The sequence below is a fragment of the Giraffa tippelskirchi genome, chromosome 4 (genome assembly GCF_054371585.1).
Source record: "Giraffa tippelskirchi isolate mGirTip1 chromosome 4, T2T-mGirTip1v1.2.pri, whole genome shotgun sequence".
NCBI lineage: Eukaryota > Metazoa > Chordata > Mammalia > Artiodactyla > Giraffidae > Giraffa > Giraffa tippelskirchi.
Window position 1 is genome coordinate 58,364,054 of NC_137278.1, and position 26,438 is coordinate 58,390,491.

A 26,438-nucleotide genomic window follows, 5' to 3' on the forward strand; every position below is an offset into this window, starting at 1 on the left:
GGGGTCTGCAGCGCTGCTGAGACTCCAGGAGTGACCCCATCGCCAGGACCTGGTCAGAGTGGAGATGACTTCTCACCACCGACACCGGCCACCTCCGCGGCCCACGGATTGGGGTGTGGGGACGGCGGAGCACGAGGGAAGGTGAACCGGCCCCGGATCCAGAACCTGCTCGCCGCATGGGGCCCCTGGTCCCCTGGCCAGTGTCCTCCACCGGCAGGGCGGGGCCTCGGTGCGCGGGGCGGGGCCTATCTGGAGGCGGGGGCCAACATCCGGGAGGGCGGTTCCGGGGGCGGTTCCAGGATGGGCGGGACCGATTCTTGGTGGGCGTGGCCTTCGCGGCCCCGGCCCGCCCCTTCCTGCCCCGGCTCGCAGCGAGGAGGAGCGGCGGCGGCTCGGCGGCAGCGACGGGAGCAGCGCGGGGACGCGGTGCGGGTTCGCGGGGCCGCGGAGATGCTGGGCGTGGCATCAGGAATGACCAACAGGTAAGATCGCGCGGGCGGTGAGCTCAAGGCCGGAGCCACAGCCACGTCGGCGGTGCTGCCGCCGGGGCGGCCCCTCCCTGCGACGCGGGCGGACAGGCCTGCAGAGCCCAGGGCCCGAGTGGACCGCGACCCGGCCCGGCGCTCCTAGCCCGGCTCGGGTCGCAGAAGGCGTCCGTGAGGGCGGGGACAGCTCAAGGCTAGAGATTTACCGGGTTAGAAACGGAACAGACCTTGAAGGATATTTACTCATTCATTAAATGTAAAATGAATCTGTGATCTCAACGTGTATAACGCATGCTTCATGAAAATAGCATTTTCCTAACAAAAAATTCAGTGCGACGTACATTTTGCAAATCTCCTAAATGTGTACATTTCCCTGCCTGTTCTGCCTTCAGTCCGCTGCGGCCCGTTTTGCTTGAAAGCCGAAGAAAATCCTCTCCTACGCAGAGATGCGGTTGGAAGAGGGAGCTTTTCACGTAGTTGCGATATTTTCTGTTGTTACTCCAAAACTGGGTAACTTAATGTTTCTTAAACGTGAGTTCGCTGTGGAGTCCTCAGTCTTACTGGGAGCTTTTCACTCGCGGTGACGCTGAAATTCTCTGCGGGCCCTGAAGTTCAAAGGGGCTTGCTCCTCATTGTAACAGGCATGTTCCTCGTTTGGAAGTGTTCATTCACTGAGTTAGGCAGATCTTCCAAATGTTGACACATCTCCTTATACAGTGTCACTAAATAACATTTGTTAATATCACCTCCCATCCTCTCCTTAGAAGGTCTTTAGGTTTGAAACTCTCTCTCAAGCTCCAGGCAGTGGAAAGTTTTCCAACATTCTCATTCTCAGTTGGAAGCTTGATTTTTATTGTGGGAAACTTGTCAATTGTTTTCTTCAAAGTAACAGACTCGCTTTGTTTAGTTTCAAGAAATGTCTGCCAAATGCTAGTCTAAAAACCATAGTTTCTTTTTCTTTCTGGTAAAAACGGTAGACCATGAAAAAAAAGAGTCTGATTGAGTGGTCCCTGGGTCACCCTCTTGGTTGCCTTGCAGACAATTGTCCTAGTATGGTGAGCTGCCCAAGTGCTTCATTCATCACAAGAAACAGAACAGAAGGTCAGAGGTCGAGATTTAATAACATCAATAATTGGTACTGCTTCATTAAGGACAATTTTTTGTTTCTAGAAAAATTTATTGAAAATTAAATGGATACAAATTTTAACATATATGTAAGGTATGAAGAATGACAATACAATGGGTACAATATGACTTGAGTATAACCATCTCCCTTTATTTTCTTTGGCTGCACCACACAACATGTAGGATCTTAGTTCCGTAACCAGGGATCGAACCTGCACCCCTGCATCCCTGCATTGAGATTACGGAGTTTTAACCACTGGACAACCAGGGAAATCCCTAAGCAGGTCCTTTTAAGAGCCTTGTTTTTCTTCTGATCTCATCATATTGCTATCCTGAATTTTCCTTTAGCAGTCCCTTCCTTTTTCTTTCTTTTTAGTACTAAGTACATTCGTAGTGTTGTGTGACCATCACCAGCATCTGTCTATCTCCAGAACCCTTTTTCCTTGCAAAACTGAAACTCTACTCATGAGACAACTTCCCATTCCCCTCTCCCTCCAGCCCCTCATCACCCTCGTATTTTCTGTCTCTGATTTTGACAATTCCAGGGACCTCGTGTAAATAGAATCATCCTGTCTTTGCCTTTTGTGACTGGCTTATTTCACACAGCATATCATCCTCAGGGTTCATCCGTTTAGTATTGTGTGTCAGAATTTCCTTTCTTTTTAAGACTGAGTAATATTCCATTGTATGTTTATACCATTTATTTGTTTATTCACTCATCCTCCAGTGGACACTTGGGTTGTTTCCACCTTTTGATTATTGTGAATAATGCTGCTTTGAAAATGGGTGTACATTTTTTATTTGAAACTTTTATTGAGATAATTATATTTTGGGGGGGGCTTCCCTCATGGCTCAGCAGTAAAGAATCCTCTTGCAATGCAGGAGATACGAGTTTGATCTCTTAGCCATGAAGATCCCCTGGAGAAGGAAATGATAACCCACTCCAGTATTCTCACCTGGGAAATTCCATAGACAGAGGAGCTTGGTGGACTACAGTCCAGGGGGTCCCAAAAGAGTTGGACATGACTTAGCGACTAAAGAACAACAACAATTTTTTTATTTTATTAATTTTTTATGTATTCATTTATTTATGGCTGCTTCCTTCATGTGGCATACAGGATCTTAGTTACCCAACCAAGGATCAAACCCCTGCAGTGGAAGCGGGAGCTTCTTGGCATTATTATGAAAGCGTTTTGATCCCCAAGCTTCTTAAAAAGGTCTTGGGAACCCTCCAGGTTTTCCAGACCACCCTTTGAGAACCACTGTTAACATCATCTGAAATCAGGAGGGAAGTAGAGATACTTGGAATATTTAAAAAGAAGTATCTATGAAGAATTCTCTTAGAAGTGAGTGTCGAGTGCTTGTTGTAGTGAGTGCTTTCTGTTTGGGAGGAGTTTTAGTGGGACTTGAAGAACCACTATGGGAAAAACAGCTTTTGCCTTGAAGGATTTTTCTGGGGCACAATGCCAGTGTGTCATGAAGAGGGGTGATGCCCTGGTGGGGTTTCTTCCAGATCTTCACTGCCCTGTGCCTGTTTGTGTGTGAGGAAACCATGCTCTTAGTTTAACTGGTGAAAAGTTGGCAGTAGGGAAGATGGCTCTGCCTGGATGTCATGTACCCTGCAGGCTTAGGATGTGAGGACCACGGTCATCACCCCTCTTTCATTTGGGGCGCCCTTGAACTAGTTCCTGGACGCTCTTTCTCCTGCTGACGTGGGTGGCTTTCCCTTTCCTCCCCGAAGCGGGGAGTATCTTCCTGCCCTCCTAAGGCCCCAGGGGCTACAGGTTGGGGGAAGCCGATCCAGGCTGATGATGGAAGCTCAGAGCTTTCCCCGGAAGCCTCTGTTTTCAGTAATCCTGTGTCTGTTCCTCAGAGGATCGTTTAAGTAAACCTCAGTGTAGGTCATGTTCTCAGCTAGGGCTGCACTTAAGTAGAAGGAGAAGCATCTCAAACCATTCGTCGATTTTACATTTCTCCTAATTGTGCTTTAAGCTGTGGTTTCCCACCCACAGGAATGTCCTCTACATTACACGCCGGCTTGTGGCCAGGTTGTCTTCCTAAAGCTTTAAGTTATTTGAGAAACATGAGCTGGGGTGCCCATTGCCACATTCCGTGGACCCTCCAGCAGCCTTACGCCTCATGAGATGTCCCCTCCTCTCGTCAGATGTTTCCGCACAGGACCTCATGGGAGGGGTTCATTTTCCTGCATCTTTTTCATGTTGGAGCTTATTTGCCTTGGCGAGTCCACAGTGACTTTTGACTTGCGGTTTGGGAGGCTGCAAACACAGCGGGCTGTGCACAGTGTGTCCTGTGGGAGGAAGCAGAGGGTGGGGGGCAAGCATGAATGCCCTTAGGGGAGCTTGGTGTGGGACACACCGGACTGAAGTAACTTTCCTGGGTCAGGTAAGATCCTACGCAGGTGCAAGAAATAATAGAGAAAGAACTAGTGTATTCTTTACCCAGTTTCCCCATTGATAGAGTTTTGCAAAGCTGTGGTACGTGATCCCAGTTGCAGCGTCAACAGCCATGCAGTCCCTGGGTCTTACTCAAATTTCCCGGCTGTACTACGGTCGTGGCTCTGGGACACCCCACCCAGGTGAGACTTTGATGTATCCGAGCCACGTTAACAGGATAACTCTGGACATTTCTGGATGGATTATTCTATGTCACCACAGAGCTGTTGTGTCACAGAGTCCCGGATGTCAGTCTCTTTCAAGTCGATTCCATTTGTGAAGTGCATCCTTGGGGACTTGCTGTTCCGAGGCCCATGTGCCAGTGATCATGGTACTTCTTCCCGGAGGCCAGGGTCTCCTCCCACCCCACACGCTGTTCTCACAGGGCCACCCTGACAGTCCTTCCTGTTGGGGGGCTCCTCTTCTGGCACATCCATTCGGGGACGAGTCTGAGCAGTTGCTTAGACAGATTGTAGGCTCCTTCTCATGGGGAAGGGTGGTAGTCCTTATGTTGTGTTTCATGTGTTTGATTTTGCTCCTGAGGCTGGGTGCGTTGCTGTCCGCATAGGCCCACCTGGGGGATGTGGGCAGTGGGCATGTGGACACGTGGACACATGGACATGGTAGGTGGTGTCTGGGCTGCTAGCGGGTCCTCGTCTTCCTCGACACGGAGGACTCAGCAGCGGGTTCTTAGGTGCTGGGTGGGTGTGGCCGCAGAGATTCGAAGGGGCTGGGACATGGCCCCAGCTCTCGAGAATCTTTCAGTGTGTTGTCCTTCATGTCAGTTCCATGTTTTCCTGGAGCACCACGTTGGGCATGTCACCTCTCTTTTCAGAATGTTAAGAAGACTCCTGACTGCCTGTCAGATAAGGTCCAGACTCCCGCACCTGGCACTCAGGCTATTTGTCACCTTCTGGCTGGTCGTTAGCCCCCTCAGCCCCTTGTCTCTAAAGGCACCCTGCACACCCCCAACCTCAGGGCCTCTGTTCACGTGGCTGGAAAACCTTCCTCTCCTGTGTCTTTTCGGCCACTGAAGCAGAGTGGCCGCTTGGCCCTTGGATGCTGAATTCCTGAGACATGGATTGAGGTTGTGCTGGGGCCTCAGGGCTCAGAGCTCTTGTCCTTCCTCCTAGAACACTTTGACCTCCTTCGGGTGACTACCATCTAGTGTTTTATGTTGTAGTTACTCGTGTGTGCACGCTCAGTCACTTCAGTCGTGTCCAACTCTTTGTGACCCTATGGACAATCACTCACCAGGCTCCTCCATCCATGGGATTCTCCAGGCAAGAATACTGGAGTGGGTTGCCCTGCCCTCCTCCAGGGGATCTTCCTGACTCAGGGATTGAACAGGTTCAGCAGGCAGGCTCTTTACCACTGGTGCCACCTGGGAAGCCCTGTAATTACTTGTATCTGTATCTAATCTTTTCTGCCAAATCATAGTCTTCTAGAAGTAAAGGAACATCTTCATCGGGTTTGTTAGATGCCCGAGAGAACGAATTGGATTTAGATGGGCTTCATTTCTCCTTTTCTTCAGTCATCAGTGAATTGACGAGTCCACAGCTGGCTCTGCTGGATGCCTGTGACAAACTTTCAATAAAGTCACAAGACTTGGGGTGAGAGAAGCTGTCCTGCATACGTGGTTTAGCTGAACTCTGCAATGTGTGACATCCCAGTGGCAGAGACCTGGCGTCCAGGGACCTCTGGGGAGAAATTCAGAGGTGCTCAGCCATCCCTGTTAGATTATTTCTTCTCATGCCTGGGCCACCCTTTTGGAAACTTTCTTACTAATAACTACCTTTTATTAATAACCTGTGGTTACACAAGTACTTTAAGGTGTTAAACATCTATTTCACAAATCTTACATGGCTGCACTTTGAGGCAGGGCTTTTATGCCCACTTTACAGATGGAAACAGGGCAGGAGATTGGCAAGCCACTGCATCACAGGGTTGGGGTGAGATGAGCCGAGGTTGATGCCCAGCCTCGTCCCCTTCCCACATCCCCTACTCCGGTGTCCCCTCCCTGTGTCCCCTCCCATTCAGACGAGGCCAAGGCTCCTGCTTCTCCTGGGTGTCAGGGTGTCCTCTTCACGTGGTTGGTAGTCATGCCCTGAGTGTGGCGGTCATGAGGGGCTGCATTGTCTCACTGCCAGATGGCCCTTCCTTCTGAACATGGAGGTTATAGATCTCACACTCGAGGCCCAGCTGGAGGATGTGTCAGATCACCTTCTTCACTTGAACTTGGGGTGTGTGTTTCATCTTGAGCACCTGGCCCCTTTGCCTCCTGCTGGATGGGAGACTTGAGCTCAAAGAAGCACATTGTCCATGTCACACGTAAGCCTCACCCCCGTGTTCCACAGTGACACGGTGGGGACCAGGCACACCGTGAACCCTGAGCCCGGCCAGGCCAGGTCCAGGTGATGACCCTCAGGGGGAGGTGCCAGCATCCTCCTGTCACCCTCGGAGGACAGCGTGGCAGGATGTGATGACCCCGCGGATCTTCCTCACATCTTTGGAACACAATGGTGAGAGATCGGTGCTGCGGGCTCCCCCAACCCCCCACCCCCCATGCCTCGACAGCCTCGCAAAAAGCAGTTCTCAGCCTTGGGCTCCTGGAGGCTGATGCGGAAACAGATGAACACGAGCCTGCTAATAAGCATGGGATTACAGAAGGGACCTCAGGCCTCTGACTTACAGTTTCCTTCCAGCTTACGTTTATTCTTCGGATGTTTGAATTTAGATTAAAAACTGAGCCCGATTCCTCAGGCTCAAGTTGAATGCCTCTGTCCGATATTCTAATAGGAAATTATAGAACAAAGTAAGTATTCACTCACTACTTGCTAATTTTCTCATTCAGAGAGTGTGTGGGAAAGTGGTGTCTGGAACATCGCCGTTTAGTTGGGGCCCACACCGGAATACACCACTTCCCTCGGTTGCTGACACTGTGCTGCCAGAATTGCTGTCTTTTTGGCATGCAGCGTGGGCTTGTCACAGTGGGACGTGTGTGAGGGAACAGAGTGCAGTCTTCATTAGAATCTTGAGCTGGGGTAACTCACCCAGCACACCAGCAGACTCAGTTTTCCAAGTGTGGGCAGTGATGTTTTTGCAACAGCCATGGATTCTTTGTAAACATAGCTGAGACTGGTTCTCTGTTTTCAAAAATGAGTCTAAGAAAAGAAGCGCTTTAGCTCCGACTGGAATCTGGAAGGTTCTGTTAGCACTTAGCCCATTTCGGGCAACTGACTATACTTACATGTTTGAGAATAATGATGAAAAAAATATAAAAACTTTTAAAAATATATGTGTATAGAACACTAGGTTATCTGTCTTGTAAGCCAGACCAGAATTGCAGTGATGTAACTTTGAACTGGGTGCCATGCTAGTGTCTGAAATAATTTAATGCTGATTCTGGACTTAATGTCCTTTTTTTTTTTTTTTTTTTCCCAATGCTGGCCTACCCACACCAGGAAATGAAAGCACTTTTTGTCTTTGGGTATTTGCCAGCTGCCCAAAGCTCAAGGCATCTGCAGATGTCTACTGGAGGCAGTTTCTGGATACTGTTGACAGAGTGTGTAGCATGGGTACTTGTACACAGGCTACGAGACTTCTGCTTCTCTGCTTCAGACCTGGGCCTCCCAGCCCTGCTCAGGTGCTTTCCCCTCTCCCGGTTTACTGGTGACGACAAAGGACAGCAGTGAAATGTGGAAAGTGATGCTTTAACTGTATTACATAGCTGTCCATTGAATTTGACAAAAGACAAAAAAAGTTCCAGCGATTCCTCAAAATTTCAGAGGTCTCAGTTTTCCCACAAAGGTCATCTGGAGACCGTGAGACCAGACTTAAAAAGAAGTGTTTTCCCATCTTGAACCCTTTTGACTTTTAAAATAAACACACACCCACATCTCTTTCTGATGATGTGTTTGGTCATTGAGACGCTTTCTATGAAGGAAGTTGTGGTGACAGTTTCTGGAATGTGGGGCTTCGCCAGATGCAGATTAAGTGGGTGATGGAGCTCCAGGGACCCGAGGCTTGGGAACTTTTTAGCAGTTAAGCTTTCTTCTGCACAGTCAGGCTAATTGAGCTTCCCAGGAGGAAGCATTCCTGGAGATTAGCTGAACAAATCCGGGGATGCAAGTCAAAGTCTGAGGTTGGGTCTGTTAGATGCATTTTGATAAAGAGTTTACATTCTAACAATGCAGCATTGTCCACAAAAGCTACCGGTGCTGTAGAGAGTCCTGTGTATGCCACGCCCATGGACAGTGCGGAGCTCACAGGAAGCACTCAGGAAGTACTTGTCAAATGAATAAATGATGGTGTCATGTTTTATTTGGTGTGTATTCTTTTTGGCTTAGTGAAACAGAGCTCTTTAAATGTTGCCATAAAGTCACTCCTGAGTAAATGCTAATAAAGATGGCTTTACTTGGCGTTAAAATCAATTTGAAGGCTTATTTTAACTCCATGTGATTTCAGTAACTCTGTGCAGTGTTTCAGTATTCCCCCTTTCCTGGGGTTAGCACGGGAACAGTTCTCTGACCTGAGGAGGTGCCACTCCGCACCAGCGAGGCTTCCAGGGGTAGGGGTGATATTTTCCGGGTGAAACGTTAACAGTTTTTCCTGTGAACCTTTTCAGTTTCTATATTAATATTTAATTTCAGTACCGTTAATCAGAATTCCAGGTGGAGTCTTTTGGTGAAATTGGTAGAATTGTCCTGATGTTTCTTTCTTTGGAGGAATAAAGGGGCAAGAACTGCAGAGAGCTGCTTCCTGAAGGGAGGAAAGTGGGGGTGGGAGGAGCCATGTTTTCTGTCTATACCCATCGCGGCTCATCACACAGAGTCTGGCATAACGGATTTTCAGGGGAAAAGAGGAAACTTATTCCTTTAAGTGCCATAAAACAGTGAGATCCTTTGTTAGCAGTTAGGGGGGAAAGCCAGTTTATTGCCTTAGAGTCTCATTTTACATCAGCAGAAATTCTAGATGGATAATATTTAATAGTTACGTATAAAATCCAGCCAGATAAACATGAAAATGTAATAGGAATGTTTCTCAGATTCCTAGAATGAGAAGTACTTTTTAAATTCAGAAGTTTTAAGAACCAAAAGGAAAGGTTTATTGGAAGGAGAATAAATTTCTGAAAATTAAAAACAAAACAGATTGGGAAAAACATTTGCAACAAAACAAGATAGAAAGCATTAGTATTATGAGTTGATCAGAATATGAACACCTAGTATGTGTGTAGGGGAAAGAATATGGACAGAGAAAATGTAACAAAATAGAAACAAACAGGGAAATAAAATTAATGTACAAAAGTACAAAACGTGTTGCAGCATGATTAGCGATTCATCAGACATGCATATTAAAATAGATACTATCAGTTTTACAGTATTAGCAGATCTTGTTAAAAACATAATTACCTTAAAAAAAAAACATAGTTACCTTATATCACTGGTAAAGTTTGTAACATAGTTACCTTATGTCACAGGTGTGAAGATATATTGGTAAAATTTGTTAGGAAAACAATTTGGCAGTATGTATCAAGTCTGAAATGATTTATAACTTGTAATTCAGAATTTCCACTTCTGTAAATCAAACCCAAGAAAGTAATTCTGAATGAGACGAGAATGTGACGTGAAATGCAGCCTTACTTGTACTACAGTTTGCCCTGCTGTTTAATTCAATTCTGACACTATCCACCTGGAGTATACAAATTAACCCTGTCAGTTTCATATATATTATCCTCTTTCATCAAAATCAGAGAGTAGGTAGTTTTTGTAAGTTAAAGTTTCCAAGTTTGAAGTGTAAAATGCTTCATGAGCTTGCCAGTGTCCAGGGCCCCAACTTTTTGTGTGTTTGAAAAAGAACTGGTTTATTTCTGTCAGTAAACACGATTCCTTAATGACCCATACAGAACAAAGGGCTGAATGTTTAATGAAATAGAGATGTAAAATACAAGATCTTACTGTTCTGTTAACACTTCCCAGCAAAGAAGAGTAACCTCGGGCCATTAGACACCTCAGAAACGGGCAGGAGCTGGAGGACATCTCACTGCAGCATTCTTGACCCCTACCAGCAGGGCAGGTAATCTAGATGCAGTGATTGCCCTTCCTGTCCTGGGATTGTTGGCTCCCTGCTAACAGCCCAGCAGAGCCCACTGGGTTTTCACAGTCTTCACTGCCTCTGTTGTTCTGGCATTTCTCATGTTTGTTTTATTTTTTAATGTGACAAACGGGCTTAGTCTGCAGCAGGTAATTGAGGCAAACACTCTTTGACATCAGCTGTGAGGAGACTGTTAGGGACACATTTAACGGTAGGAAAAAGACATGGCAGCTGCCCTGCCAGGCTGCCTGACGCAGTGCTTGGGTCCCACCCTCGGGGAGATTGAGCTCACTCTCCTATGGAAGCTATCCTGTGTGGTTTGGCCTCCACACCCAGACTGGCCTCGGCTCAGAGTCTATGCAGGTGGAGACCCTGTGGTGATCCCGCCTTCGCAGCCATGACGGACACCCTCCTGGACAACGTGGACATTGGTCCTGAGAGTTTCTAAGTGTCCTCAACAGCTTCCAAGTGTCTGAGATACCCAGTGTGTGGTCCCCGGGGGCTCATGCACCCAGTCAAAGAAGCTCCTTCTGGTTTCTTAGTCTGTATATATGAGTTGATTGTAATTTGCTGTGATCAGTATTAGCTTCTGTTCCACAGGAAGGAAGAAAATAAAACTTTCCATCTTATGTTTGCCAACCATTACTCTTATTTTGCAGCAGACTGTTGGTTTGTATTCGGTTAGGCTTGACCTCCAGATTGTGAGAGGGTGTGGTGGTGCTGACCTCTGAGGAGGAATCCCGCTCTTGACGTTTAAAATCACTTTGCTTTTAACCTAGCCTGTCACTCTCCACCCTCAAGTGCTGCGTCTGTGGAGTAGAGTTCGTTCTGTGAAGTGCTTGCTGCAGGATGTGGAATCCCCTTCTGCACGTGCTTGTGAGCTGTGTGTGCATGTGTGTGTACATGTGTGCATGTGCACGTGTTCATGTGTATGCTTATGTACATGTGCATGTGCCTGTGTGCGTGTATATGCACGTGTGTGCATGAGTGTGCATGTGTGTACCTTGGTGAGAAATGGAATGTCTCCTGCCATATCAGTAAACAAGGATGTCACAGTCATCAGTGATTGCAGCCATCACGGGTGGTGAGCCAGTGAGCCCGAGGGAACACAGGAAGGAAAGAACACCTGCCATCCGTCAGCGATCAGACTGCAGCCACTCTCCATGGTGAGCCCTGAGGACGCTCAGGACATGAACACACAGGATAGGGACTTCTCTGGTAGCCCAGTGGTTAGGACTTCACCTTCCAAGAGGGGAGGGGAAGGGTGGGGCGGGTTCCATCTCTGGTCAGTGAGCCAAGATCCCAGGTGCCTAGCAGCCAAAAAACCAAAACATAAACATAAAACAGACACAATATTGTAACAAATTGAATAAAGACTTTGGAAAAAAGAGAGAGGAAAACACAGGATACTGGCCCCAGAGAGCAGAGGTGATGTCAAAGGAATGATTTCATTTTGAACCCAGACTCTTGCATCTTCCCATACACAGAAAATTGCTGAATTCTTTAACTTGGGACATCTGGTTTTCTTTAATTAACAAGCATCTTCTGACGTTCAGACTACCTTCCCTTTGTTGCAAAAACTTCTATATAATCTGGCTCTTCCCCTCACCTTCTCAGAGCAGTTCTCTCAGGGTCACTTGAGATGCTGTCGCTTGGCTTGAAGTCCTAAAAACTTCCCACAGAATAAAATGTAACTCTCAGCTTTTAGGTTGTGACTAGACCAGCAGTGGCACAAACAGGCAAACATTTATAAATGGTTTGACACTACATCAGCCTTGAGAGCCATTATTCAGTGGTCATTTATTCTCCAGACCTTCCTACCAGGGCCCCTCCCAGGTGCTGGGGATCCAGTAGAGCGATGGAGCCCGGTCCTCACCTGCCTTGCCCCCACACCTGGGGCTCACACCAGATGGTCATGGAGGAGGTGGGCTGAGGAATGCCACAGTGCCTTTCCTGGGCATGGCTCACCTCTGCCCCAAGTGAATAAATGCCAAGTCATGATGAAGTCCAATCACCAGCACCTGGATTGTGGAATCTGCCTCCTGACCTCCCCCCTACCACCACCTTCCTCCTAGCTCCCCGCCCCCATCCCACTCAGCTGTTCAAACCTCAGCTAGATTGGTCTCCTTAAAGCCAGAGTCCCACCCTGTCCCCAAGCTCAGAGGCCTCTGTGGGTATCTCCTGACCCAAAAACAGCCCTGGTCTTCACAGCGATGGGGCACCCCCGCCCCACCCTGTATCCAGCCCTGTCCATGCCACTCTGGCCATGTCTGCATCCCTGCAGTTTCTCCAGCTCACCAGCTAGGCCCCCAACCCAGAACCTCTCACCAGCTGTCACTCAGTCCAAGGTGACCACAGGGCCCACTCCACTACCCCTAGGGTCTTTCTCAGACATGGCCTCTTTGGTGAAGCCTTTACCATCCGTCCCGTCAATGACTGTGACCTCCCCTCCCTGACCCCTGACCTCCTTCCCAGGAGGAGGCATGGGTGACAGCATCGCCAATGGCCCAGCTCTTGTTCTGACGAGCCTGACCCCCGGGCTCACGAGAAGGGATGGACAGAGCTCCGTGTGGCCCCCAAGGAGGAGCCAGAGCTTCTGAAGGCCTGTGCTGGGCTGGAGCCCTGAGCTCTCCAGCCCCATCTGTCTACACCCAGGGCTGCTTGTGACTGGATTGACCTCTGACCTCCTCCTAAAATGGGGAGGGAGCAGGTTGCAACCTGTGAAAGAATGACATACCCTGAGGAGGCGACATAAACTGATTAGAACCAAAAAGGTCCAAGATAGCAGATGAGTTGACTTCCACTAGACCTTGAGCCTCAGTGTACGCTCACTGTAACACCTGAGCAGACTTACTGACACACCCAGGCACCATGACAGTTGTCAGGATGACCACCAAATATCAAAAGGGGGCAGTAGCCCAATCCCTGGAAATCCCCGACCCTTCCCCAAAATAGTTGAAATAATCCTCCCACTCATTAGCCTATGAAACTACCCAGCCCATGAAAACTAACCACACCATATTTTGGGGCCACTCTCACCTTCTGAGGTGGTCTGCACTCCATCTGTGGAGTGTGTTTCTAAATGAATCCTCTTCTTACCTAGACTTTGTCTCTCACTGAATTCTGTGATGAGACATCCAGAACCTGAGCTTCATTAAGTGTTGAAATGAGGTGTGTGATCCCAGTTGAAAGACCGCAGGTTCAAGCCCCAATCAGGGTTTAGGTTGGGCTGGACTCCCAGCTAAGTGTGTTTGAGCCCTAGTCTGAGGTTCATGGTTTCACTTTCAGCTCAGCCTGTGTCCTGGGCTGCTGGGGGACCCTGTCTACACTACAGGCACGGAAGATGCTTAGTGATGTTGTCTCGTTAGGTGATGCGTCTCTGGCAGGTGATGGGCAATGGATGCTCTAATGCATGATGGGGGCAGAGGTCTCAGATTCAGTGCAGTTGGCAATATGATTTCATCTTTTAGCATCACAGAGGGCATTGATTGGCTCTTTTCTATCTTAGTTGGAGAAAGAAGTAAGAAATACGTTGAAAGAAAGTGAAAGTCACTCAGTCGTGTCCAATTCTTTGCGACCCCATGGACTATACAGTCCATGGAATTCTCCAGGCCAGAATACTGGAGTGGGTAGGTAGCCTTTCCCTTCTCCAGGGGATCTTCCCAACCCAGCATCAAACCCATGTCTCCTGCATTGTGGGCAGATTCTTTACCAGCTGAGCCACAAGGGAAGCCCGAGAATACTGGAATGGGTAGCAGGATCTTCTCCAGCGGATCTTCCCGACCCAGGAGTCAAACCAGGGTCTCCTGCATTGCAGGTGGATTCTTTACGAACTGAGCTATGAGGGAAGCCCAAGAAATATGTTGTCTTAGAATTAAAACTGCTTTGAAAGACAGCTAAGTATGAAAATGAGTGTTTAGGAGGGCCTCACCTTGTTTGAGGGGCTTCCCTGGTGGCTCAGTGGTAAAGAACCTGCCTGCCAATGCAGGAGATGAAGGTTCAATCCTTGAAGATCCCCTGGAAAAGGAAATGGCAACCCATTCCAGTATTCTTCCTGGGAAATCCCATGGACTTAGGAGCCTGGTGGGCAAAGTCCATAGGGTTGCCAAGAGTTAGACTTGACTTAGCAAGTAAACAACAACAGTGAGCTCCTTTGAAGAAAAGCCTGAGGGGACTTCATGGTGGTACAGTGGCTGAGATTCTGAGCTACCAATGCAGGGGGCATGGGTTCAATTCCTGGTCAGGGAACTAGATCCCACATGCCACAATTAAGATCTAGACCAGCCAAGTAAATAAATATATATATAAGAAGATAGGCCTGAGATTAGATAGCCTTTTAAACCAGTTTTGGGAAACGTAGATTGTAAATGTAAAAATTATCTTTCTTCAGTTCAGTTCAGTTCAGTCGCTCAGTCGTGTCTGACTCTTTGCAACCCCATGAACTGCAGCACACCAGGCCTCCCTGTCCATCACCAACTTCTGGAGTTTACCCAAACCCATGTCCATTGAGTTGATGATGCCATCCAACCATCTCATCCTCTGTCGTCCCCTCCTCCTCCCACCTTCAATCCTTTCCCAGCATCAGGGTCTTTTCAAATGAGTCAGCTCTTCGCATGAGGTGGCCAAAGTATTGGAGTTTCAGCTTCAACATCAGTCCTACCAATGAACACCCAGGACTGATCTCCTTTAGGATGGACTGGTTGGATCTCCTTGCAGTCCAAGGGACTCTCAAGAGTCTTCTCCAACACCACAGTTCAAAAGCATCAATTCTTCAGTGCTCAACTTTCTTTATAGTCCAACTCTCACATCCATACATGACTACTGGAAAAACCATAGCCTTGACTAGATGGACCTTTGTTAACAAAGTAATGTCTCTGCTTTTTAATATGCTGTCTAGGTTGGTTATGACTTTCCTTCCAAGGAGTAAGCATCTTTTAATTTCATGGCTGCAATCACCATCAGCAGTGATTTTGGAGCCCAGAAAAATAAAGTCAGCCACTGTTTCCCCATCTATTTTCCATGAAGTGATGGGACCAGATGCCATGATCTTAGTTTTTTGAATGTTAGCTTTAAGCCAACTTTTTCACTCTCTTCTTTCACTTTCATCAAGAGGCTCTTTAGTTCTTCTTCACTTTCTGCCATGAGGGTGGTGTCATCTGCATATCTGAGGTTATTGATATTTCTCCCGGCAATCTTGATTCCAGCTTGTGCGTCCTCCAGCCCAGCGTTTCTCATGATGTACTCTGCATATATATAAGTTGAATAAGCAAGGTGACAATACACAGCCTTGACGTACTCCTTTTCCTATTTGGAACGAGTGTTGTTCCATGTCCAGTTCTAACTTGCTTCCTGACCTGCATACAGATTTCTCAAGAGGCAGGTCAGGTGGTCTGGTATTCTGTCTGATTATGTAACTGACCTTTAGGAGACTGTCCTGTGGCCCGTTTCTATATTATGCCCCTTCTGTTTCCATGTCCTCAGCTTTGTTTTGTCACCACCAGCCCTGGCTCCTGTCTGTGAAGGACAGGAGGTCACAGGGTTTTAGGTTCTCTCACACTGGAATGGACATCACGTAGAGTTTTCACTGGCAAGGGGAATACAACTACCATTTCTCTGGGAGATGATGAAGAACAGGGAAGCCTGGCCTGCTGCAGTTCATGGTCTCAAGAGTCAGACAAGACTTAGCAACTGAACAACGACAACCCTGCTCCAGCCAGGTTCCTCGTGAGCAGAGTGGGGATCACAGCCCTTCCCATGAGGACTCCTGGCAGGTCACCCGGAGTGGGAAGGACTCGGCTCAGGGAGCCTCTCCTTCATGAGGACGGGGGCAGCTCTGATGATGTGATACACAGATGCAGCCCTTGCGGGTGGGACCACCATCCAGCTGTGCAGGTCTTATGTGTTGGCAGTTCTCCTGTAAGCTTCAGGCCAGCGTCATAGGACATGTGTTATTTACTCCCTCATTCATAGAGATGGGGAGTCTGCACCCGGACTGCAGCTTAACCTGGGCACCCGACGAGGGGCTGAGCTGATGGGGCTCTAACTCCTGCTCTGCCAAGTGTGTCATGGTGTTTCTCTGAAACGTTGTGACTAGAAGCACATAGAATTTACCATCATGGCCACTTTTAGTGTGTGGTTCAGTAGCGTTAGGTGTATTTACATTGTTGTGAATCAGACCTCCAGAACATTTTCATACTCCTGAAGGGAATCTCTGTGTCCAGCAATTAGTGTCTCCCAGTTCCTCCCTGGCAACCAGGATTCTGCTTTCTCTGTCTGTGGGCCTCCCTACACCAGATATCTAACATAAGGGAAATCACGCCATATTTGTCCCTAGATGATGGACTTGTTTCACCGAGCACAAAATCAGAGTGCATCTGTGTTGAGGCATGTGTCAGACTTTCCTTTTTAAGGCTATTGTGATTGATGTTCCCTGAGGGGTTCAGTGACAATTAATCTATCATCTGTCAATAGATGTTTGTGTTGCTTTTACCTCTTGGCCATTGTGCATGATGCTACTGTGACTGTGTCTGTTCAAATGTTCCTTTGAGACCCTGCTTTCAGTTCTCCTGGATACACATTTAGAAGTCCGATTGCTGCTCATTTGGTAGTTCTGCTTATCACTTTTTGAGGAACTCCCATACATTTTTCCATAGCTGTTGCATTTTACAACCCCACCAACAGTGCACAAAACTGCCAGATTCTCTACATCCCTGCCAGCACTTGTTATTGTCTGTTTTGTTTCATTTTGTTTTGTTTTGTAATAGGCATCCTCGTGGCTGTGAGGGGGGTATCTCATTGTGGTTCTGATTTACATTCCCTGATGATTAGTGATGGGGAACATCTTTTCATGTCTCTGTTGACCATTTGTATATATATGTGTATATATATATTTTTTGAGAAATGTCTGCTTTAAGTCCTTTGCCTAGTTTTTAGTTGGATTATGTGATTTTTTTGTTTGTTTCTGAATATTAACTCCTGGTCACATATATGATATACAAATATATTTTCCCGTTCCATAGGTTGACTTTTTACCCTGTTGATTGTTGGTTGACTTTTTTGATGCACAAAATTTTTAAGTTTGATGTAGTCAAAGTTGTCCATTTTTGTTTTGTTGCCTGCACTTTTGGTGTCATATTCAAGGAGTCATTGTCCAATCCAACGTCATGCCGCTTTCCCTTGTGTTTTCTGTTTGGAGTCTTTTATAGAGTTTTGTGTTTTAATTTTAGGTCTTTAATTCATCTGGGGTTAATATTTGTAAGTAGCTCAAGATAAGGGCCCAACTTCCTCCTTTTGCATATGGAGATCCACTTTCCCAACATTATTTGTGGAAGAAATTCTTTTCCCATCATGCAGGTTTTAAGGGTAGGGGAGAGAGAGTGAGAAGGGAGGGGATAGTTAATGGGGGAAAAAGAAGGAGCTCGTGTGCTTTTTAGCTTTGGCACACATGGAGAGAGGTATGCATTCGTCTTGGCTTGTGAGACGTGCTTGCAACAATTATGGAGAGCTTGTTTCCTTAAGGTAGACAGGGTTCAATGGCTGTTTATATTATTTGTGTGGAGAAAAGTAAGTCTCAAGATGTGACAGGAATACAATATCCTTTCTGGCCCCAAAGAGATCCACTTTCCAGAACCCAGGGTTTCCGGAAGCCAGAAGTGCTGGCAGGCTGGTGTGGGGGAGGAAACCTTTTTAGTGGCAAAGTACCGAGGCCTTGAGTTCCCCAGAGAAAGACAGAGCCACTGACTCGAATAAGCTCCATCCCTCTTCTCCCAGGCCTGACGCTTCTCACAGCAGTGTCTCAGGAGGGATGTGACCATCCTGGAGGCAAAGGGCTAGGCAGGCACAGACCCTGAGGAAGAGGACAACAGACTGCCCTGCTGCCCTCACCTGCAGGGGTGAGGCAGGGGCACAGAGCTACTCCTCTTGCTGGCGAAGAGTTGGCCTCTGAGTACCCAGAGACCAGAGAGCCCTGGGCTCCAGGAGAAGAGTAAGTCTGAGTAGCTGAGGGACAGGTATGTAGATCTCATTTGTTACATATATATATATCAACGACATTAGTTATATGTATATTACTAATGTAGTTGTTCAGTTGCTAAGTGGTGTCTGACTCCTTGTCACCCCATGAACTGCAGCATGTCAGGCTCCTCTGTCCTCCACCATCTCCCAGAGTTTGCTCAAACTCATGTCCATTAAGTCAGTGATGCCATTCAACCTTCTCATCGTCTAGCCCCCCCGCTCCGCCCCCTTCTCCTCCTGCCCTCAATCCTGCCCAGCATTAGGGCCTTTTCCAGTGAATCTAATCTGGTAGCATTTTTCCAAGCTGCTAAACACTGCAAGTGTCTGATTCTCTTGTTAAAACCTCTGGGCTATGAACAAGCTTATGGACACCATGTTAGTGTTTTTATCGCTTTCCTTTCTGCAGTAAGTGCTGAGTGCCTGTGTATTATTTATTGTGAGGGACTTGGCTGTTGCTCATCCTTCCTCGGGTTACAGTGTGGTACAGGAGACTTGGTGTTTATAAGTAATGGTAATAACTGGTAAGAAAAAAGCTTGCTTTTCAGGTTGTCTTTGGAGGTCCTCTGCTGGAGGAGAGAGGCCTTTCAAGGGCTGGAGTGAAATACCACGTAGTTTACGGGTCTGAGTCTTCGCCCACATCTCATCCTGTGTGGAAGCAGCAGTGGTTCTGTGGGTCCCATGGGGCGGATGGGAACTGAGAAATGTTTGAGCCACATTTCAGTCTTGCTCTGCTGTCCTGGATGTTCTTGTGGACCTGTTGGGAAACAGTGTGGACGCCCCTAAAGAAAACATGGGTAGGTGTGATCACTCATCACCCACATGGCTGACTGAGGTGGGCAGTGGACGGTCTCCTGTAAATACTGACAGCTCCCCTGGCCTCTCGTTCAGGAGGGCAGGGAGCCGGGCGGCCTCACGGAATGTCCTGTAAATACTTTAGCTGAAGGGAAAGGTGAGCACCATGACCGTTTCAGATGGTGAACATTACACATTTCATCTCTTCTCAGAAGACTCTTGCTGTTTAGTTTTTGTGCATTTAACAAATAATCCTGTATGGTAAGAAGATACAGAGAGGAGTGGGCTTTGAGTCCTTGCTTTGGGGAGCTGTTCCATGGGTAGAGAGGCTGGTGGCCCCGAGCGTGGCTGACGGGGAACGTCTCCCTTGGAGCCGCGTGTCCTCTGGGAGCTTGGCTAGGTCTAACCCACAGTCTGCCTGCCTGCAGGCCAAGAACCACTGGCCCTGACATGTTAGAAAGGAGGGTAAAGGGTGAAGTTCTCCCGGGAAATGTGGATTTAGTGCAGTGGTTGCAAAACTGCCGTGAGACGCAGACATACGGGCTGTGAAGTGCGTGGGGCTCATGTGTGGGCACTGGGGGTGCTGTGGGTGGCCTGACCATCACAGAGCCGCTGGGGACAGAGGACCTGGGAACCGCAACTGCAGCCTTTTTCATGTTCGCCTGACTTTGTGCCCATCCTGTGCATCTTAGTGTTTCTGCTTCACCTCCAGGAATTTCCTTTCATTGGGTCTGCACCCGCCCCCCCATCCATCCTCTCTTGGCCTGGAACCTGGCCCACCCACAGTTCTTGAAAGTGCAGTGTGAGTGAGCTTTGCTGGTTCTCTGTGGCTTCCTGGACTGCACCAGGCATGCTTGGCCAGTGCTCCCCAAGTTGTAGTGAAGAGTGAGGCTCTTCTTTAAAAAAATTTCCCAGTGGTAAAGAATCCGCGTGCCAATGCAGGAGACAATGAATTTGATCCCTGATCCAAGAAGATCCCACATGCCTCAGAGCAGCTAAGCCTGTGTCCTACAACCTACTGAGCCTGCGCTCTAGAGCCTGGGGACCGTAACTACTGAAGTCTGTGTGCTCTAGAGCCTGAACTCTGCAGCAAGAGAGGTCCGCACACTACAACTAGAGAGTAGCCCCCACTCACCACAACTAGAGCAAAGCCCAAGCAGCAGCGAAGACCCAACGCAGCCAAAAATAAATAAAGAAAATAAAATTATTAAGAAAAAGTTTTTCCAGTTCATTGTTGACCGGTGCTTCTGTGAAGGACGATAAAAATGGGTTACTAGAAAAATGAAAAGAAGCCATATGAATACAAGTCTCATTTCTTCCTTTTAGATTCGGAAGGTATAGAACTTCTCTGTCAAATTAGTAACTTTATACCTGTTCTCGGCTTTTGCGCTGACCTTGTTGTAGGTGGAGATTCTCACAGTCTCTCGCAGTCACAGGTACACTGAGGAGCTCTGCAGCAGGAGGCCCTGCTTCCCCGTGTGTTTAACTGCCTGCAGCGATCTTTCCGCCATGCTTTTAGAGTTTCCTGCCTGGAATGTTCAGCAGCTGTTAGCCAGTTATCTTGACTGGGAAACTGAAAGAAAACTAATGGTAGTTGAGTTGCTATGTGTCAGCCAGTACGTGAAGTGTTTGTTTGTTTGTTTCTTAATAACTTATTTATTTATTTTTGGCTCTGTCGGGTCTTCATTGCTGCGCAGGATTTCCCTGGTTGCTGTGAGTGGAGGCTGCTCTCTAGTTGTGGTGTGCAGGCTTCTCATTGTGATGGCTTCTCTTGTTGTTGAACATGGGCTGTAGGGTGCACGGGCTTCAGTAATTGTGGCACACACGCTCTAGAGTACAGGCTCGGTAGTTGTGGTTCACAGGCTTAGTAGCTCTGTGGCAGGTGGGATCTTCCCGGGCCAGTGATTGAACCCGTGTACCCTGCATTGGCAAGTGGATTCTTTCTGTTCTACCAAGGAAGTTCCTTCTAATGTATTGTTGAATTTGCTAATATTTTGTTAAGGATTTTTACATCTATGTCCATTAGGGATATTAGCCTATAATTTTTTTTCTTACAATATTCTTGTCTGGTTTTTTATGTCAGGGTGATAGATGCTGGCCTTCTAAAATGAGTTTGGGCATGTTCCTTCCTCTTTTGTCTTTTGGAAGAGTTTGAGAGTTATTGGTATTAACTCTTCCTTAAATACGTGGTAGAATTCAATAAAAGTCTGGTCCTAGACTTTCGTTTTCTGGGAGGTTTTGTTTACTGAGTCAGTCAACTTACCAGCTTAGATTTTCTGTTTCTTCATGATTCTGCCTTGGCAAAGTGCTTTTATTATTTATTTCTAAGTAATCCTCAAAACAACCCTGCAATACAGTCGGTGATATTAGCCACAGTGGAGGGGTGAATGAATTCACTTGAACTCACAGACTCAGTTAAGTGGGCCTGAGACCTCACTGTGGGCAGTTACGACCCAGTCTCTGGGAACAAGGTGGAAGCTGAGCAGACGGAGCTCCCATCCTTGAGGGGCTTACGTTTCTACTGGGGGAGAGGTCAGAACCAAACGTGTCAGATGTATTAGGTGGTGATGAGTGATGGGTAGAGAAGGAGATTGGAGAAATGTCTAGGGGTGGGAGGTGGAAGCAGACTTCACTGTCACCACATCAGAGGGAAGATTTCAAGAGGCTGAGGAGACCCCTGACACCCAAAGCCAGCTGTGGTGGTGAGGGGCCTGGAGGTTTTCGAGGAGCTCACTGAAGTTAAAGACCTTCCTCCCAGGTAGTAGATGGCTGATGTGGGTTTGCACTCAATTTTGGCTTTTTTATTATGCTTTAACGCCTTTATTCAGTCTCCAGGTTCTGGTTTAGAAGACGCCTGAATCCAAATAAAGTGGAAACCCACTTGGGAGTTTGTGTGTGTCAAGGAGTGAGGTTGAAAGTCTGCTCTTTGTGTGGGTTTTGCTTTTGATTGGGTCTGGGTATTTCCTAAGGCTTTGAATATCTTTTTCCCAAGGGTACACAATACAAGAGTTTTGTGGTTGAATTTCCATTTTGAAGTGGGTGAAATTTCTCCAGGGGCCGCAGAACACTAGACAGCATCAGGAAAAGGCTTTTCAAAGGAGAACAGCTGATTAAAGCTCTGGAAAGCATCTGGTGTTGCTTTTGTTTGAGCACTTCTCAGTCAAGGGTTGTGCACGTTGTCCCTGCTCACACAACCCTGTGCGGGGCAGACACGTCTACTCCGCGTTGATGGGTGCCCACCTGGGGGCTCTTCTCCCTCTGGCCACTCTCACGCTGCCCAGGACCCCACTCTGCACAGACCCTGTACCTGTGGTCCAAGCTGCTGAACCCACGCTCCCCTCTGCCTGTCACTCAGCCCCAGATTGCATTGTGGAGAGTGTCATCACTCATGACTCTGGGGTGTAACTTTCTCATTTCAGCTTGAACTTGAATGCCATGTGAAATTCCCATGGCTAGTATTCCCATACATGTTTTACAGATGAGAAATGTGACATAACTTACTCAAGGTGACCATCCCTAGATTGCTGCTACACTATTGTGTTTTTCAGCTACAGTTTGGATTTGAGCAAGCTTTTGTGGGTTGCTCATGATTTTATTAGTGAAATGTATTACATGGCTCCTATGGGCTTCCCTGGTGGCTCAGACGGTAAAAGCGTCTGCCTGTAATGCGGGAGACTTGGGTTCTCTCCCTGGATTGGGAAGATCCCCTGGAGAAGGAAATGGCAACCCACTCCAGTACTCTTGCCTGGAAAATTCCATGGATGGAGGAACCTGATAGGCTACAGTCCATGGGGTTGCAAAGAATCGGACACGACTGAGCAACTTCACTTTATGGAAATTCCAAAATTGCAAACTTAATATAGAATTGGCTTCAAATTTTTCATGCTTGAGTTGGGGACTAATTGAATATTGTTCAGTTTTTACAACCTTGTTAATTTTTTAAAAAGACTTTATATTTTAGTGTATTTTTAGGTTCAGAGCAAAGTTGAGGGGAAGGTACAGGATTTCCTGTACACCTTCTACCCCACGCGTGCACAACCTCCCCTGTTATCAGCATCCCTTACCAGATGGTGCATTTGTTGCAACTGATGAACCTACATTGATAGATTGTGTTCCCCAGAGCCCCTAGTTTACATTAGGGTTCATGCTTGGTGTTGTAATTCTCTGGGTTTGGAGAAATGCATAAGGACATGTGTCCATCATTCTGGTATCATACAGAGTGGGTTTTTAAAAAATTTCAGTTATTTAGTTTTGGCTGTGTTGGGTCTTCTTTGCTGCATGAGCTTTTCTCTAGTTGTGGCGAGTGGGGGCTACTCTCTAGTTGAGATGTGCTGGCTTCTCATTGCTGTGGCTTCTCTTGTTGCCGTGCACGGGGTCTGGGTGAGCAGGCTCAGTAGTTGTGGTACATGGGCTTAGTTGGTCCACACCATGTGGGTTCTTCCTGGATCAGGGATTGAACCCATGACTGCTGCATTGGCAGGTGGATTTCTTATCCACTAAGCCACCAGGGAAGCTCCAGAGCATTTTTATGGCCCTCAAGTCCTCTATGCTTTGCGTCCTCATCTCTCCCCCGCCCACTCCCATGTTGAAATTTAATAATTTGGATAAGTATACCTCCACATTCAGCGGGGGATACTCATTACTTTTGGAGTACTTAGCCACTGTAGGCAGCATCCACTTAGTAACAAGCCCCAGCACCTCTGTAGGCATCAGTCCTGACTTTTCACACTACTTTTCTCCTCACTAGTTTGTTTTATCATTTGTAACTTTCCCTCCATGGTCAAGGAGGATTGACCTGGTGTGGTGTATTTTTTTAACACATTTGCAAGCATAGGACTTCCCACATGGTTCAGTGGTAAAGAATCTGCCTGCCAATGCAGGAGCCACAGGTTTGATCCCTGGGTCAGAAAGATCCCCTGAAGAAGGAAATGGCAGCCCACTCCAGTATTCTTGCCTGGAGAATCCCCATGGACAGAGGAGCCTGGTGGGCTACAGTCCACAGGGTGGCAAAGAGCAGGACACAACTGAGCGCACGTGCACACACACACAACACACATACACAGAAGCATAGTATATGCTTTTAAAATGGGAGCTAACCCCTCTTCACACAGTGGGAAACAAAAGGCAGCAAGCTTGGCCCCATGCCTGTGTGCCCTGGCCTGACCCTCCCCTGTCCCCTGCCCCCCCACCCCTCAAAGTGAGCTTGAGGCAGAAGCCTGGCTCCCAGCCTCGCCCTTTAGCACAGCCACCTCTCCCTTCCAGCTGTCCTCCCCTCTCCCCTTCTCTCCTTGGAGTCCGTTGGGCCCTTTTCTCCACTATAGCCTCAGGGTCCTGCTGTCCTGGACTGAGGGTCTACACTCTCCCCCTGACCTGCGGTGGGGACCGGGGGCAGTGCAGTTGTACCCTCCTGTGCCCACCTTCCCTCTTAGGCCCTCTTCACTCTTTTCTCTGAAAAACTGTGTCTTGGTTTGCAATGACTGTTCCAGAAGTCAGTCTGAGTCATCCAGGCTGTTTAGTCTTTCCTGAGAATAGGAGGGGGCATTTGGATGATGGGTGATGTAGGATTCATGAGTCTATAGCCAAACCTGACCCACAGAGGTGCCAACAGGACAGAAGGAGTCATGGTGTGGCACTGACAGGACACGTGCTCCTCACCTGCCTCAGGAGGGACTGGACTGAGGCCAGTTTGATGTTTGTCTGCGCTTGAGATAGTGGTGGGGGGGCAGCAGACAGAGCAGGGGGCTCAGGGCAGAGGGGAGGCTTGCGGTGGAAGACCCTTCAGGTGGTCAGCTCTTTGGCTGTTAGGTAGCTTGATGACCTCAGAAATCCTCTGGGTTAGTAGTTATCATTGGAGCTAGAACCATTCCCTAAGGAAAGAAAAATGAAAGTTGCTCAGTTGTGTCCGATTCTTTGCAACCCCATGGCCCACCAGGCTCCTCTGTCCATGGGATTCTCCAAGCAAGAATACTGGAGTGGGTAGTCATTCCCTCCTTCAGGAGATCTTCCCAACCCAGGGGTCAGACCCGGGTCTCCCACATTGCAGGTGGATTCTTTACCAGCTGAGCCACCAGGGAAGCCCATTCCCTAAGGAGCCACTGGGAACCTGTGGGCATTTTTGTTACCTTGATGGTTTGGGGCACATAGATATGGAGTTGCTGGGGCCATGGATACTGGATGGGGGTGGGGCCGGGGAGCTGGATGTCACAAAGTTTGCATCCATAGTTTTTAAAAAAAGAAAAAGCATTTTTTTAATAATTCTCTGAGCATAGCACCTACTTCAATTTTAGATATGGTAAAAGAGTACTTTTACACAATTTAATAAACACGAAGTTTTCTAGGAATGCCTGGGATTTGTAACCAAAGTTTGCTTGGCTTTTTACTTAAATCTTTACTCTCATAAGTTGTATTAATTTCTTTTTTTATCATATTTAGAAGCTCAAATATGGGCTTCCTTGGTGGCTCAGAGGGTAAAGAATCTGCCTGCAGTGCAGGAGACCTGGGTCCAATCCCTGGGTTGGGAAGATCCCCTGGAGAAGGGAATGGCTGCCCACTCCTTCTCCTATTCTTGCCTAGAGAAGTCCATGGACAGAGGAGCCTGGCGGACTACAGTCTATGGGCCACAAAGAGTCAGACACGACTGAGCAACTAACACTTTCACAGAAGCTCAGAGCCTGTAAGACAGTCAGTTCAGTTCTGTTCAGTTGCTCAGTTGTGTCCCACTCTTTGTGACTCCATGGACTGCAGCACGCCAGCATTCTCTGCCCATCACCAACTCCTGGAGCTTGCTCAAACTCATGTCCTTTGAGTCGGTAATGATGGTCTATTGAAAAGGTTTTTGTTTTGGTTTATTTTGTTTAAATGAGAGATGATTGGTAAACTGAAGTTTTCTCCAGTGAGACAGAGACCATAGGGAAAGCTTATGTATAGGGATGAATAATGATGAACTTTTGGGTTAAAATGTGTTTCATAGTCAGGATGTAAGAAGAATGTTTAAAGATGGAGAAGTGGGACTTCCCTGGTGGTCCAGTGGTAAAGACTGCATTCCCAATACAGGGGGCAGGAGTCCAACCCCTGGTCAGGGAACTAGATCCTACACACTGCAGCAAAGATCCTGGGTGCCGCAACCAAGACCCAGCGCAGTCAACTACATTTTTAAAAATTAAAAATAAAAAAGCTCAAGATGGAGAGGTTCAGTAGCACTTGGTAGACTGGGTAAAACAAGTGGGGTGAAATTATCCCAGAGCCTTTCAAAGGCAGAGATGAAAAGCTATGCATGGACATGGAACATGTTACAGATTAGATCTGTGTATTCTGAATATCCCATTCAAGGGATATTCTGTGGGAAGGAACTAACCTGATGGCATTGTGTCTGTCTGGGGGCCTATGAAGGAAAACAGAACCCTGACCGTGGGCGAGTGGAGAAGGAGGGTCCCTTTATAGGGCACCCAGCCTCTGGTGCGTGGGGGGTGACTTGGAG

At 47.6% G+C, this 26,438-nt stretch overlaps 1 protein-coding gene across 4 annotated transcripts in view; it reads left to right on the plus strand.

The window, feature by feature from the left end:
* The first annotated feature begins 368 nt into the window (after positions 1 to 368).
* LIMS1 (LIM zinc finger domain containing 1) overlaps positions 369 to 26,438 on the plus strand; it is a 79,610-nt gene continuing 53,540 nt past the window's right edge. For 3 of the 4 annotated variants that reach the window (XM_081593019.1, XM_081593015.1, XM_081593013.1), the window contains exon 1: positions 369 to 482. In XM_081593019.1, coding sequence (XP_081449145.1) covers positions 451 to 482 — 32 coding nt within the window. In that variant the 5' untranslated portion in view covers positions 369 to 450. Of the gene's footprint in view, positions 483 to 10,038; positions 10,139 to 11,194; positions 11,323 to 26,438 lie in introns of those variants that run through there. The other variant, XM_081593016.1, reaches the window with a different exon arrangement.